General features: G+C 38.1%; 1 protein-coding gene across 15 annotated transcripts in view; it reads left to right on the plus strand.

The window, feature by feature from the left end:
• The window catches only part of TMCC1 (transmembrane and coiled-coil domain family 1), a 256200-nt gene that overhangs the window by 191039 nt on the left and 52085 nt on the right, over positions 1-13076 (plus strand). Inside the window, exon 1 of one of the 15 annotated variants that reach the window (XM_082748095.1) lies at positions 4564-4701. The exons of 13 other annotated variants lie outside the window; for them this stretch is intronic. In XM_082748095.1, the coding sequence (XP_082604221.1) occupies positions 4660-4701 (42 nt within the window). In that variant the 5' untranslated portion in view covers positions 4564-4659. Of the gene's footprint in view, positions 1-4563; positions 4702-13076 lie in introns of those variants that run through there. One more of the 15 variants, XM_082748097.1, reaches the window with a different exon arrangement.

The raw sequence follows: 13076 nt of genomic DNA on the forward strand, positions 1-13076 counted from the left end.
TATTTATTTACTTACTTATATGAAAGCACACGCATGCACGAGTGGGGGGTGGGGCAGAGGGAGAAGGAGACTCCTTGCTGAGCAGGGAGCCTGATGGGGGCTTGATCCCAGGACCCTGAGATCATGACCTGAGCTGAAGGCAGCTGTTGAGCTGACTGAGCCACCCAGGTGCCCTCTAGACCCACATCTTGAGAGAGATTTGAATTTATTCTTTGTGTACCCAATTACTTTCCCCCATAACTCTATCATTAATTGACTCTCCGCATAGGGAATGGGGCTCCAAAAGCACTCACAAGAAGGATGCTGGGAGTGGATCTTAAAAGTTCTCATCAGAAGGAAAATTTTTTTGTAACCATACATGGTTATGGATGTTAATTAACTTATTGTGATAATCATTTTGCAACATATCCATATATCAGATTATTGTGTCATATACCTAGAACTAATACAATGTTATATGTATTGATTATATCAGTTTTAAAAAAACACAAAAGAGCTCACATAGCACTGCAGACAACTTTGGGATTAATTTTGGGGATAGAAAGGAACCTTTTTGAACACATAGTCAGATAGCATCCGAAGAAGTAATTTGTCCAAAACAAAAAGCTTCCATGAGGTTTTTATGTAATGAAGATATAAGGCACAAATACTAAACCAGAAACAGCCTACAAAATGAGTATTGCAGAAATTGAGGGTGCTTTTGTTTTTTGCTCATTTCTTTATTCCTTTGTTTTTAAGCAGTGGTAAACACAAGAAATCAGATTACTATGGAGTGAATGCATGAAGTAGGAAAAAGATGGTAAGAGGACAACAGCATGGTGTAGTAGAAAGAACATAAACAGAGAAGTAGAAGAGATGGATTCTAGATCTGATCTGGCCACTACCGCACCCTTCACTTCTTTCAGTATCTTGGCTTTCATACCACAAATGACGTGTTTGGTCTGAATAGTGCTTCATAACATCCCTAGAAGGCTTTAGAGACCAGGCTCTCTGATGGAGATGTATGACTTGCAAGGGAGGGGAGAAGTCAGTACAATTCTTGTTTCCACAATATAAATTACAGAAATCAAAACGAAGATTCTAGGCTGGGGAGAGTACATAGTATATAGAATGAGAAGGTACTGAAGAGGGGTGTGAGTTTTTACAAAATGTTGAGAAATATTGTAGTCTAGAAAATGCAAGTGACCTCTAATGTCAGTAGCAAGCAAGACTTGTTCATATTATTCACTGTTTCCTCCCTAAATGCCAGAAACAGGGCCTGGCACATGGTAATACTTATTTAATAAATTAATACAGGATCCGTCTCTCCTCTCAAAAAATTTTGTTTTGGACTTTGGAGAGTAATTTAGGGGTGTAACAGTTTCATCCCTTTTTTAGTCACATATTTCCTTTGTAGATGAGGTATGAATGCTGAACTTCTTTTGTCCCCCTACTAATGGACTATTCATTTTTGGCCTAAAGGCTGAAGCTATATAGTGCTATATCTGTACAGGTTTATATAACTTATCAGATTCTTCCTTCTGTCCCTGTTCTGGTTCATAGAAGGAAATAAAAAACATTAGTTCATGTCTCCTAGCTTCACGGTGGAATAAAAAGCCACCAAAGAAATGTTTTATTGCCCTCTCAAATGTATTTTCTGTTGACTTTCTGTTTAGATCATAAGAAAAAAGCTCAGAACTCCAAAACATACAATTATTCCTTTTCAATTGATAATGACCTCTCTGGGCACTTCCCTGTATATCCTATAACAGGAATCAAAATTTCCTTCGACAGTCTAGATATCAACACAAAACCTCATGTTCAAAGTAAATTATTCTTTCGGAAATCCCTGTAAAATTATCTAAAGCAAAATTTTATTAATATGGAAAGCTGAATATCCAGTATTTTAAAACCACCTCTTCTGAAACTATCCAGTAATAGTTTCTCCTATTTGGTGATTTTTTTAAAATTTTTTTTTTAAGATTTTATTTATTTGACAGAGAGATCACAAATAGGCAGAGTAGCAGGCTGAGAGAAGAAGAAGCAGGCTCCTTACTGAGCAGAGAGCCCGATGCGGAGCTCGATCCCAGGACCCTGGGACCATGACCTGAGCCGAAGGCAGAGGCTTAACCCTCTGAGCCACCCAGGTGCCCTGGTGATTATTTTTAATCAACTTATTTTTTAAGTTTCCTAAAATTAGTAAGATGTTGAATTACATCTTAAGTACAATTCTTAATGAATGGAAAAATTGTATTAGAAATGGTAAGATCACCTATTAGGTGTTCAGGTACAAGTATACATCCAAAAAAACCTTGATTGGAAACTAGAAACCTATAAATAATCAAATCTGGTATATCTCCTTTTTAAGTCCAATATTGGTGACCTAATACTTACAAAATTAAAACTAGTGTATCTTGTAAGTGAAAAGCCTTTATATCTTTCTTCCTTACCCTCCCACCCTACTCGCATTATGTATTTGTTAATACCTGTTTTTTGCTCCCTCAGTGGATGTCAGATAACATGCCATAGGTACTTAAGTTGTTTTGTGTGGACTATTTTAATAGTCTCCTAAGCACTCTCCCATGCCCCAGCCCTCATTTAACTCCAGCGTTGTCTGTTCTTTACTCTGAGTGATCCTGTTAAAACCTAAAACCTTTCCTAACTCTGCTCAAGACTCCCATTGACTTCCTTACAGTAGCCTACAGTGTCATACACAGTCCGCTTTCATCCACCAACCCTTTCTGTCCTTATTTTCTATTTTACCTCCCTTAGTTTCAGCCTCCCTTAGTCTCATCCTCCTTGGCAATCTTTGTGCACACCAAATCCATTCCTGCCTCAAGGCCTTTGAACTTGGTGTCTCTCCCTGGACTACCTTTCCCCAGATATCTGCATACTTGCATTCAGATCTCTGGTCAGATGTTATTTTATCAGAGAGGCCCGTCATCCTCTGTCCTGTTTATACTGCTCTATTTTTCTTCATACCACTCATCACCAATGGATATATATTTATTATATTTGTTTATTGTCTATCTTCCCCAGCTAGCATGTAGGCATATGTTTGTTCTTTGATGCTTTTCCAGAACAGTGCCTCAAGTATTTGAATGAACAGCTCAGTTTAAGTTCTACCTCTTTCTTTGAAACTTTTCTCCAACCTACAGTGATTCACTTTTCTATTGTGGGTGCTCATATTCTGTCTCTACTGATTCCTTAAATATAGAATTCTTACTGTAAACATAATTTGCGTAATAGGTAAGAGTGTGGAGTGAGAATTGTATATGTAGTTTAAATCCTAGCCTTAGCCATTTAAGTCTGAGCAAGTTATTAACCTTCCCGCTTTTCCATTTATATTCCTGTAAAATGGCAGTAATGGGTAGTTCAAATGAATGGAACACAGAGGAGATAAAATGGGGAAAGCAGGAAGAGACCTAATCATCAGGATCATTATGTGGCATACCTGGCTGTTTGTTTGTTTTTTATGTAAGTAACAGAGAGTTTTGAAAGACTTTTTTTTAAGCAGTAGTATGCCATAAGGTAAATTTTCAACTTACTTAAAATTTTAGTTTAATGGGGCATCTGGCTGGGTCAGTCCATAGAGCATGTGACTCTTGATCTCGGGATTGTGAGTTCAAGCCCCACGTTGGGCATGCAGCCCACTTTAAAAAAAATTAAATTCTAACTTCGTTTAATCTATGCTAATACTGAACTGTTGAAGAACTTAATTTACCTTGCGGTAGTACTTTAATACAGTTTTGTTTTGTCTCTGTATCCTGTGTTTACTGCTATTTCCTGGCTAAATTTTATTTATTAAACAATTGGGTCACTTCTGGTCTGGAGTAGAACTTTTATAATGTAAGGGAGACCACAAAATTTAAAGGATTATATGTGCACTGTCTCATATTTTCTCTTGGCAGAAATACCATGTTCTGGCTCCTTTTCCTGCATAAGACTTTTTTTTAGTATTCCCCTTATTTCAGGGTAGAATTTCTAACAGTACACTTACATGGATTCTTGGTGACCTAAAGAAAAACAATAATGTTCATTAGGTTTGTGCAACCTTTGCCTTCTGGATATGTGTGAGAAATGAGATTATTTACCTTATCTTCAATTTTGGTGTATATGCATTACCAAAAATATATTTCCAAGATATTTTCCCTGCTCTATTGTAAAATCACAGAGAAGGTTTGGGACTTCTCACCTAGGTCACAGTGTCCAGAAGACTGTGCCTCAACCCAGACCAAGATCAATATAATATTAGTGATATAAACAAATCAACCAATAGCCCTTCAAGTTTCCCACTTCCTGTTCGTCTCCTCCAGATACAAAATAGGTTTAAGGAGCAAAGTTCTTTCCTACCTTTTAATATTTTGAGCTGCCTGTGTTTAGGATTCAAGTATTTTTGGTGCTTATTGCTTAACTGGGCTGAAGATTATCTCATGTGACAGCATAGATCTCTTGTTTTAGAATTGCCATTACTTTCTAGAACAGCCACTCTGTACAGCTGCCAACATGCCCTGGATCCTTTTGCTTCATATTACAGTGATACTGCTTTGTCAGGGTAGAATTCAGCCTCACAGGGCTGGAGTCAGTCTCTGCTGACCTCATGCCACAGTACAGCATGTTCAAATCTGGGAGAAACCCGAGGGTTATTCGGCATATTCCTCCTTTTTCTCCCTTACAAGCATGGAACCCTCACTCTCCTCGGAAACCGTATGTTGTATATGTGTGTGTATCTGTCTTTTTTTTAAAAAACTCTTCCTTAATCCTATAATTCTACAGCTTTAAGTGGGGGCTGGTTGAATAGATAGACACAGGAAATGCTTTGAGCTGCTAAAACTCAGCATTTTTCAGTAGTAGATCTCAGCCATGGGCATTTGCTATTTTTGGACTGATTTGTGTGAGGTTGCAATAATCAAGAAGCATGTTATGTGTTTCCCAGTTGTTCGTTTTGCCCAAAGCTATTTGGGCGGAATGTACAGAGCACTCTTTTGACGGTGTGGGCATGCTCAGATCATACTGGAGTGTTCCGACTCCTGTGTGATGGGCTGCTTCAGTGCAGAGTAAATGTCAGCCTCACTCTCTCAGGCAGAAAAGTTATCAGAAAATAAGTGTTTCCTTCAGTGAACAAGAGAGTTCATTTGCCTTTGGCAGCTTAGGAAAAGCTTGGGTTAAATTTGAAGATGCTAGGCATGCATAACAAATAAGAACTTGGATTAGATCCATTTGAAATATTTCTCACATTAAAAACAAAGGTTCTTATCATTCAGCTACTTGTTTTCACTGTATTTTTCCCAAAGACTTGGCAATTTTCCTAATTGTAAAGCAGTGTGCACGTATCTCAGTGCTAAAGTTTATGTCTTCAGATCAGAAGAACAAATTTCTGAGATACAACTGGATAGGAAGATGATCCAGCTTTATGCAACACAACCCCCATTTTCACATTTGTTCTGTAATCTTCAGTAGAAAACTTGGTCAGATCTTGATTTTACTGTGATTTTTTGAATTGGTTCTATAAATGAGCCAATAAATGGTATATCTATTTTCTAAGAGATAATACTAAAGCGAAACAGATTTTTTTATAGTTTTACCTGATTTTAAAATGGATATACATTAATACTATTTGCCCTTGAGCCATTGGATTTAAGGTCCAGATTTTTTACTCTGAAATTTGATATTAAATTACTCTCTTATGATTTATGGATAATAATTTAAATACTGCCTTCATTAAGAGATTTGTGGCTCTGCTTTGTACTCTTTTTTTTTCTGTTTGTTCTGTATCTTGGATTTTAAAACCTTGGCACATCTCTGTTTGTTCTGGGGTTATAAAAGGTCAGTTTACTTATCTGTGTTTTATTAAGAATGCTAGCTCAGGTTGAATGGGTTGGTCAAAAAGAAAGAATTCGTGGGAGAGCCCTCAAAGGATAGGAGGTGGAGACTGGTAGTAAAACAGAAATTAACTCTTTTTCCCCCTACTGACAGTCGACAGGGAGGTGGGGAACATGAAATGTAATTTAAACATTCTTAATTGATTTTCTCCATGGTTGTATTAATTCATAAGTGGAGAAAATTTGCTTAAAAGATTGTAGATGAAACTTTTCTTGCTTCCCTCCCCATGTCTCCCTCTCACTTAACAAACTATTCATTGACTCTGGTGAACTAAAATGCTGTCATTGAAACAATGATTTAAAATATTCAAAAATGAGGTACTTGCTCTGCATCTCTAATTCTTAATATGACGATGTGGGTACATCAAACTGCTATAGATTGGGGTTCATATATGTTCTCCTTACATGAGATTGTAACATGCTTTGTTAAGAGTTCATTCTAAACTACAGAATGAATATTTTGAAGGAAGATTTGAGGGAGAAATGCTTCTGACTTTAGGTAATAAATGGAGAATTTTAGAAAGCGGGACAATGTTGAACTTTTTAACATCTGTTTTTTAAATGAGATTACAGTATCTCCAGATTTGATGAGTTTTAAAGATGAATAATTCCATTTTTCCTTTCTTAATAACCCTGCATCACCACACATCTGTATGTTTAACTCATATATGTAATGGAGAAAGTCCAGACAATCCCTTACCAGTGTTGATGTTGCTTAAGTTTTCTATACAAATGCCCAGAATTTATAATGGCAATTCAGAACATACATGTGTCATCACTTGGTCATATATAGATGCTTTACCTTGTAAACAAGTGTTATTTACATTGAGCTGTCACTGTATCAAACTGAGCTTTTAATTTTTTTTTTTCCTTAAAGAGTTTATTTATTTATTTGACACAGAGAGAGACAGCGAGAACAAAGACAAAAGCAGGAGTGGGAGAGGGAGAAGCAGGCTTCCCGCCCAGCAGGGAGCTCGATGTGGGGCTCAATCCCAGGACCCTGGGATCAGAACCTGAGCCAAAGACAGTTAATGACTGAGCCACCCAGGGGCTCCAAACAGTGAACTTTTAAAAGATAAAATAAAACTCCTCTCACATTTGAACCTTACATTCTAGTTGGGGAAGATGACAACACATAGTAAACATAGTAAGTAAACTGTGGTGTATGTTAGAGAAGGATGGGCTATAAAAACAATAAAAGTGGGTAAGTGAGATTAGAAGGGCTGGGGGTAGACTGCTATTTTTAAAAAGATAGTAAGTGTAAGCCTCATTAAAAAAGAGACATTGAGGAAGGGCTTAAAAGGAATAAGCAGGTTAGCCATACAACTGTCTGAGAAGTGAGCATTCCCAGTAGAGGGTACAGCCAGAACAAAAGCAGGAGTGTTCCTGATTATATACAAAGAATGGAAGGGAAGTTGGTATAACTAGAACAAGAGGGAAGAAAGAGTGGTAGGATTTGGGGTGTCAAAGATGTAATAAGAGTTTCTCAGTTGTCTATTACTGTAAAACCACTCCAAAACTGAGTGACTTAAAACAACTATTTTATTTGCTCACAGTTCTGTGAGTCAGCTATTTGGGCTGGGATTAGTTGGATGGTTTTTGTGCTGGTCTTCCGTGGAAGCCAGTATCATTGCTGGGTGGCTTAGATGGAGCTGGTGGTCTAAGATGGTCCCCCTTACGTGCCTTATAATTGGTTCTGGCTGTTAGTGGAGACTGTCTCCTTGTGGTACAAGGATTTTAGCCTGCACGGTTGTAAGGATGGACTTTTCATTAACTGAGATGTAAAGCCTACTGGGGATCCCAGTGCAGCAAGAGCAAGCCTCGATATACAAACACATTTCAAGTCTCTGTTGTGCCACAGTTGATGTTTCATTTGGCTGAAGCCAAGTCCATGACCAAACCCAGTGTCACAGGATGGAGAAATTGATTCCACTTTTTGATGGAAGGCATGAGAAAGTCAAATTGTAAAGAGAAAGGCATTCTTGATTGGATGTATTTGTGGCTGTTAATCTCTAACACAGAGGGCCAGATCAGAAATCCCCTTGAAGCCATTTTTAAGGACTAGCGTTCTCTTTTAATGTAAAAGCAATACAATGAAGAATTTTAAGCAGAGAAGTGACATGATTTGACTTTTATTTTTAAAGTGTCGTTCTGGCTTAGTACTGAGAATAGATTATATGGTGGCCAGGGAGACCAGTAAGGAGGCCATTCTAGTAACCCAGACAAGATAATGATCATGGCTCAGACTAAAATAGCAGAAGTGAAGATAATAAGAAGTGGTTGGATTTGGGATGTATTTTGAATGTACAGCCAACCGAATTTTCTGGTGGTTTGGATGTAAGTTACGAAAGAGAAATTGATGCCTACAAGGATTTTAGCCTCAATGGCTGGAAGAATGGATTTGTCATAACGAGATATAAAGTCTGCTGGTGGGGCAGGTTTTGTGGGAAAGAGCAAGAGTTAAGTCTGAGATGTCCATTTGATGTCTGAGAATGACTATATGAGTCTGGAATTTAGGAGGTCTGGGCTGAAAATATAATTGAAGGAGGTATATCAAATTTAGATGGTATTTAAAGTTAAGAGACTAGATGAAGTTAACAAGAGAGGGAATGAATGTAAATACAGGAGCGTAGAGGAACAAGAACTAAGCCCTGAATAATCCTATTTGAGAAGAGCAGGAGGAGGAATAGTGGCCCATGATGAATAAGAAAAATCGAGGATTCTTCATAGGGGGAGAGAAACAGCAGCTCTGTCAAATGATGCTGATAGGTCAAGTAAGGTAAGGACTAAGAGCTCATCTTTGGATATAGTAATGTAGGGATAATTGGTCATCTTCCCAAACATTTTTTTGGTAGAATGATGAGGTTGAAACAAGTTGAGTAAGTTTGAGAATGGAAAGAGAGGAATTTGGAGACTAAATTTTAGACCATTTTAATGTGTTTTACTTCAAAAGGGAGCAAAGAACTGGTAGAGGAAATGGGATCAAAAAGAAGGTTATGGTGGGAGATAGGAAAAATCATGTTGATGGGAAAAACTCAGTAGAAAGGGAAAATTGGTCCATTTTTAAATTTTATTTAATAAACTTACATGTGCAGGCACTATTCAAACCACTTTACAAATATTAACTCACCTGCTATAAGAATGAAACAGTGACTGGCCATTCAGTAAAAAGTATTGTGCTTGGTGCTCTCAGGAGTTCAGTAATGCATAAGACACATCTTTGACTTAAGGACTTAATGGTCTGTATTAGAAAATATGAAAACCTGCAAAAATAATTAAAAATAGGAAGATGATACAAAATAGAAAAGCTATATTGTTTACAAGTTTAGAAAAGGGAGAGTATTTTCAGCCGGGGAATAAGGAGTGTCCATAATTTGATTCCAGTTAAATAACAGTGGGCCTTTAAACTAAAGGTAGGGTTCATTTGGACTTCAGTTTATATATTGTTACCTTGAGCATGGACAGGAATGTGTGTGTTGTAAGGTAGACTGGGGACAGGGTTTGAGGTAGGAGGGAAAACATTTTCTCTTCAATATATATTTTCAAGAGGGCAGAAAATACAACCATAGAGAACTCCCTTCTCTATTGCCATAATTGTCATCTTCATGTTTATATTTCTAATCCCCATATGTAGGGGGGAAGGCGGTAGGAGAGGGATACATGTGTGAGTGTACATGTGCAAACTGCCTTTGCATCTACCTAAAATACAAGAAGTCTTCTATTAGTCCTCTATTTGACTCTATTAGATATATTTAGGAGCTTATCTTGGATTTTAATATAGTTTGGGGAACAATCCAGATTACTGTTTTCAGATAAGCAAAATAGGAAAATTTGAGATGTGTAAGCCCAGGAAATATGGTTAGAATATGTCCTTTAATTCTCATTTGCTCTTCATGAAAAGTGTAGTGGTTGTTGGAAGTCTGAGGAAGTCTGTGTATAAGTAGAGAATACAGACTGTTCAGATTGATACCTGGGTGGAAGAAAGTATTTTATATTTGGTGGAAACCTGTGAGGAAAAGTTTATAGAGAATCATTTCTGGAGAGTGTAGAAGCTTAATTCAAGTTGGCTTTTTATTTCTGGTGGTTCCTCTGTTGTCTATTTTTTAAAAATCTAGGCACATTCTGAGGCACCTATGTGGGGCAGTTGGTTAAAGGACCTGACTCTTGGTTTCAGCTCAGCTCATGATCTCAGGGGTCTTGAGATCAAGCCCTGCATCAGGCTCAGCACTCAGCTCAGAGACTGCTTGAGATTCTTTCTTTTCCCCCCACTTGCTTTTGCACACACACACTCTTTCTCTCCCTCCCCATCCCCTCATAAATAAATATATTTTTTTAAAATGTAGGCATGGGGCGCCTGGGTGGCTCAGTGGTTTGAGCCGCTGCCTTCGGCTCAGGTCATGATCTCAGGGTGCTGGGATCGAGTCCCGCATCGGGCTCTCTGCTCAGCGGGGAGCCTGCTTCCCTCTGTCTCTCTCTGTCTGCCTCTCCATCTACTTGTGATTTCTCTCTGTCAAATAAATAAATAAAATCTTAAATAAATAAATAAATAATAAAATAAATAAATAAATAAAAAGTAGGCATGTTTTAATTATGTCCTGATTGCAAGAAGATTCTTATGGGGATCTAGAAGAGCTCACAAAAAAAATACATGTGGTCAAATTACAAATCAAACAAAGTTCAAGTTTATCCTTAATTAAAGGAATGCAATTGATAATTAAAATAAGATTTTAGGACGCCTGGGTGGCTCAGTTGGCTGGACGACTGCCTTCGGCTCAGGTCATGATCCCGGAGTCCCGGGATCGAGTCCCACATCAGGCTCCCAGCTCCATGGGGAGTCTGCTTCGCTCTCTGACCTTCTCCTCGCTCATGCTCTCTCTCACTGTCTCTCTCTCAAATAAATAAATAAAATCTTAAAAAAAAAAAATAAAATAAAATAAAATAAGATTTTATTTTCACTTAGAGTAATCAGATGCAAAAGTTCGATACCCTAGAGCTGGCACAGTCATTCGCCCACGCTGTTGGTGTAGTGCAAATTGCTGTAATCTTTCTGAAGGGTAATTTGGTAATCTCCACCAAAGTCTAAAACATCACATTCTCTGATAACGCTGATGGAATTTACATTATTAGTATACCCACAGAAGTTTACCAAGATATACAGAAATACATTATAGTGTTGTCATTTAAAAATGGGAAGAAATTATTTTGATGCCCACTTGAAGTGCCACAACATTAAATATCTTTGATATCCCCTTCCAGCCCAAAGATGGTGGAGCCTTCTTCCTTAACAAGGAACTAGATCCCATATTATCCTATTTAGCAGTTATCAAGAAAATTTTGTTTCCTGGAAATTAAGGCTTTTCATTTATTCTGTTAATGGTGGTCACTAGAGATGAGGTGTGTTCAGAATGAGAGATCAAATACTCCAAGATGAAGGGCGCCTGGGTGGCTCAGAGGGTTGAAGGCCAGGGTCCTGGGATCAAGCCCCACATCGGGCTCTCTGCTCCACGGGGGGCCTGCTTCCTCCTCTCTCTCTGTCTGCCTCTCTGCCTACTACTTGTGATCTCTGTCAAATAAATAGATAAAATCTTTAAAAAAAAAATACTCCAAGATGAGTCACACCAAAGAGCTATTAAGATCAAAATTGGCAACAGTAGGAAGATACTAATTAGATACTAATTAGAACACAAATCTTTAAGAAGTAAAGACTACATGGATTAGTATGTGAGATTGAAATGGGGGCGTGGGGGGTGCCTAGGTGGCTCAGTGGGTTAAAGCCTCTGCCTTCGGCTCAGGTCACAATCCTGGGGTCCTGGGATCGAGCCCCACATCGGGCTCTCTGCTCAGTGGGGAGCCTGCTTCCTCTTCTCTCTCTGCCTGCCTCTCTGCCTACTTGTGATCTCTGTCACATAAATAAAATAAAATAAAATAAAATAAAATAAATATTAAAAAAAAAAAAGAAAGAAAGAAAGAAAGAAATGGGGGAGTGGGTAGTCTGGAGAACGTTTACCAGAACTCTTGTCTTCAGATAATTCTTTTAATTTCTAAGAGGTCCATTTTCATTTTGGAGAACCAAACTGCCAGTGAGTTCACACAATTTGAGAGAGGAAAGGAAGAGAGAACTTTTATTACATACTTCTTCCTAAACTGAAGCTGCTTTTATATTTTATATCATTGCATTTACATTTACCATGCATACATTTTATCATGCATATTTTATCAAATATAGTTCATTTTATGAAAAAAAATCCAATTTTTGCCTGTTTATCTAATGTTTTCACTTGTATGGGCCATGGTAAATTGCTTACATCATTTGACTGTTATTCTCCACTGAATTAATTATAATTCAGATTACCTCTGAGTTTTGGAGCTGGATAAAGAGAAGTGGTAATGGCAAGTGCAGGACCTCTAGGCAGCAGCAGTTCATACCTCAAACAATAAGCAAGATTTAAAGAACTGTACTCCATTAATATTTTCTTCGGGAGCATGAAAGCAGGATTAGAGTAAGGTAGAAATTTTATTGGTTCTTACTGACCAGGTGGTTGTGGTTTTGACTGATCAGCATGAATGTTTTCACCTTGGAGGCAAGGGCTCTAGATTGCATTGTTATTTCTAAAAAGAAGAATGATACTAACAAGAGACTGAGACTCAAGAGACCTGGTTTATAGTACCAGCCCTACATGACTAGGTAGGAACTTGGGGAATTCAGTTAACATGCAGACCTTTTATTTCTCATCTGTAACATAAGCCTGTTTCACAAGATAACCTCTCAAGATCTTCACATTTTAGGAGGCTCAGATGAATATCATGTACATGAATACACATGATCCTGGGATCTTGGGATCAAGCCCCATGTCCGTCTCCCTGCTCAGCCAAAAACCTGCTTCTCCCTCTAACTCCCCCTGCTGTGTTCCCTCTCTCTCACTATGTCTCTCGGTCAAATAAATAAAATCTTTAAAAAAAAAAAAAAAGAAAGAAAAAAAGAGTCTTAAGGTAAACTGTAATGGTTAAGTTCACTTTTTTATTAATGTTAAAACTGGGTGTAGGGGTGCCTGGGTGGCTCAGTGGATTAAAGCCTCTGCCTTCAGCTCAGGTCCTGATCCCAGGGTCCTGGGATCGAGCCCCACATCAGGCTCTCTGCTTAGCAGGGAGCCTGCTTCTTCCTCTCTCTCTCTCTGCCTGCCTCTCTGCCTACTTGTGATCTCTGTCTGTCAAATA

This window comes from Mustela nivalis, assembly GCF_964662115.1.
Source record: "Mustela nivalis genome assembly, chromosome: 1".
NCBI classification, from domain to species: Eukaryota; Metazoa; Chordata; class Mammalia; order Carnivora; family Mustelidae; genus Mustela; species Mustela nivalis.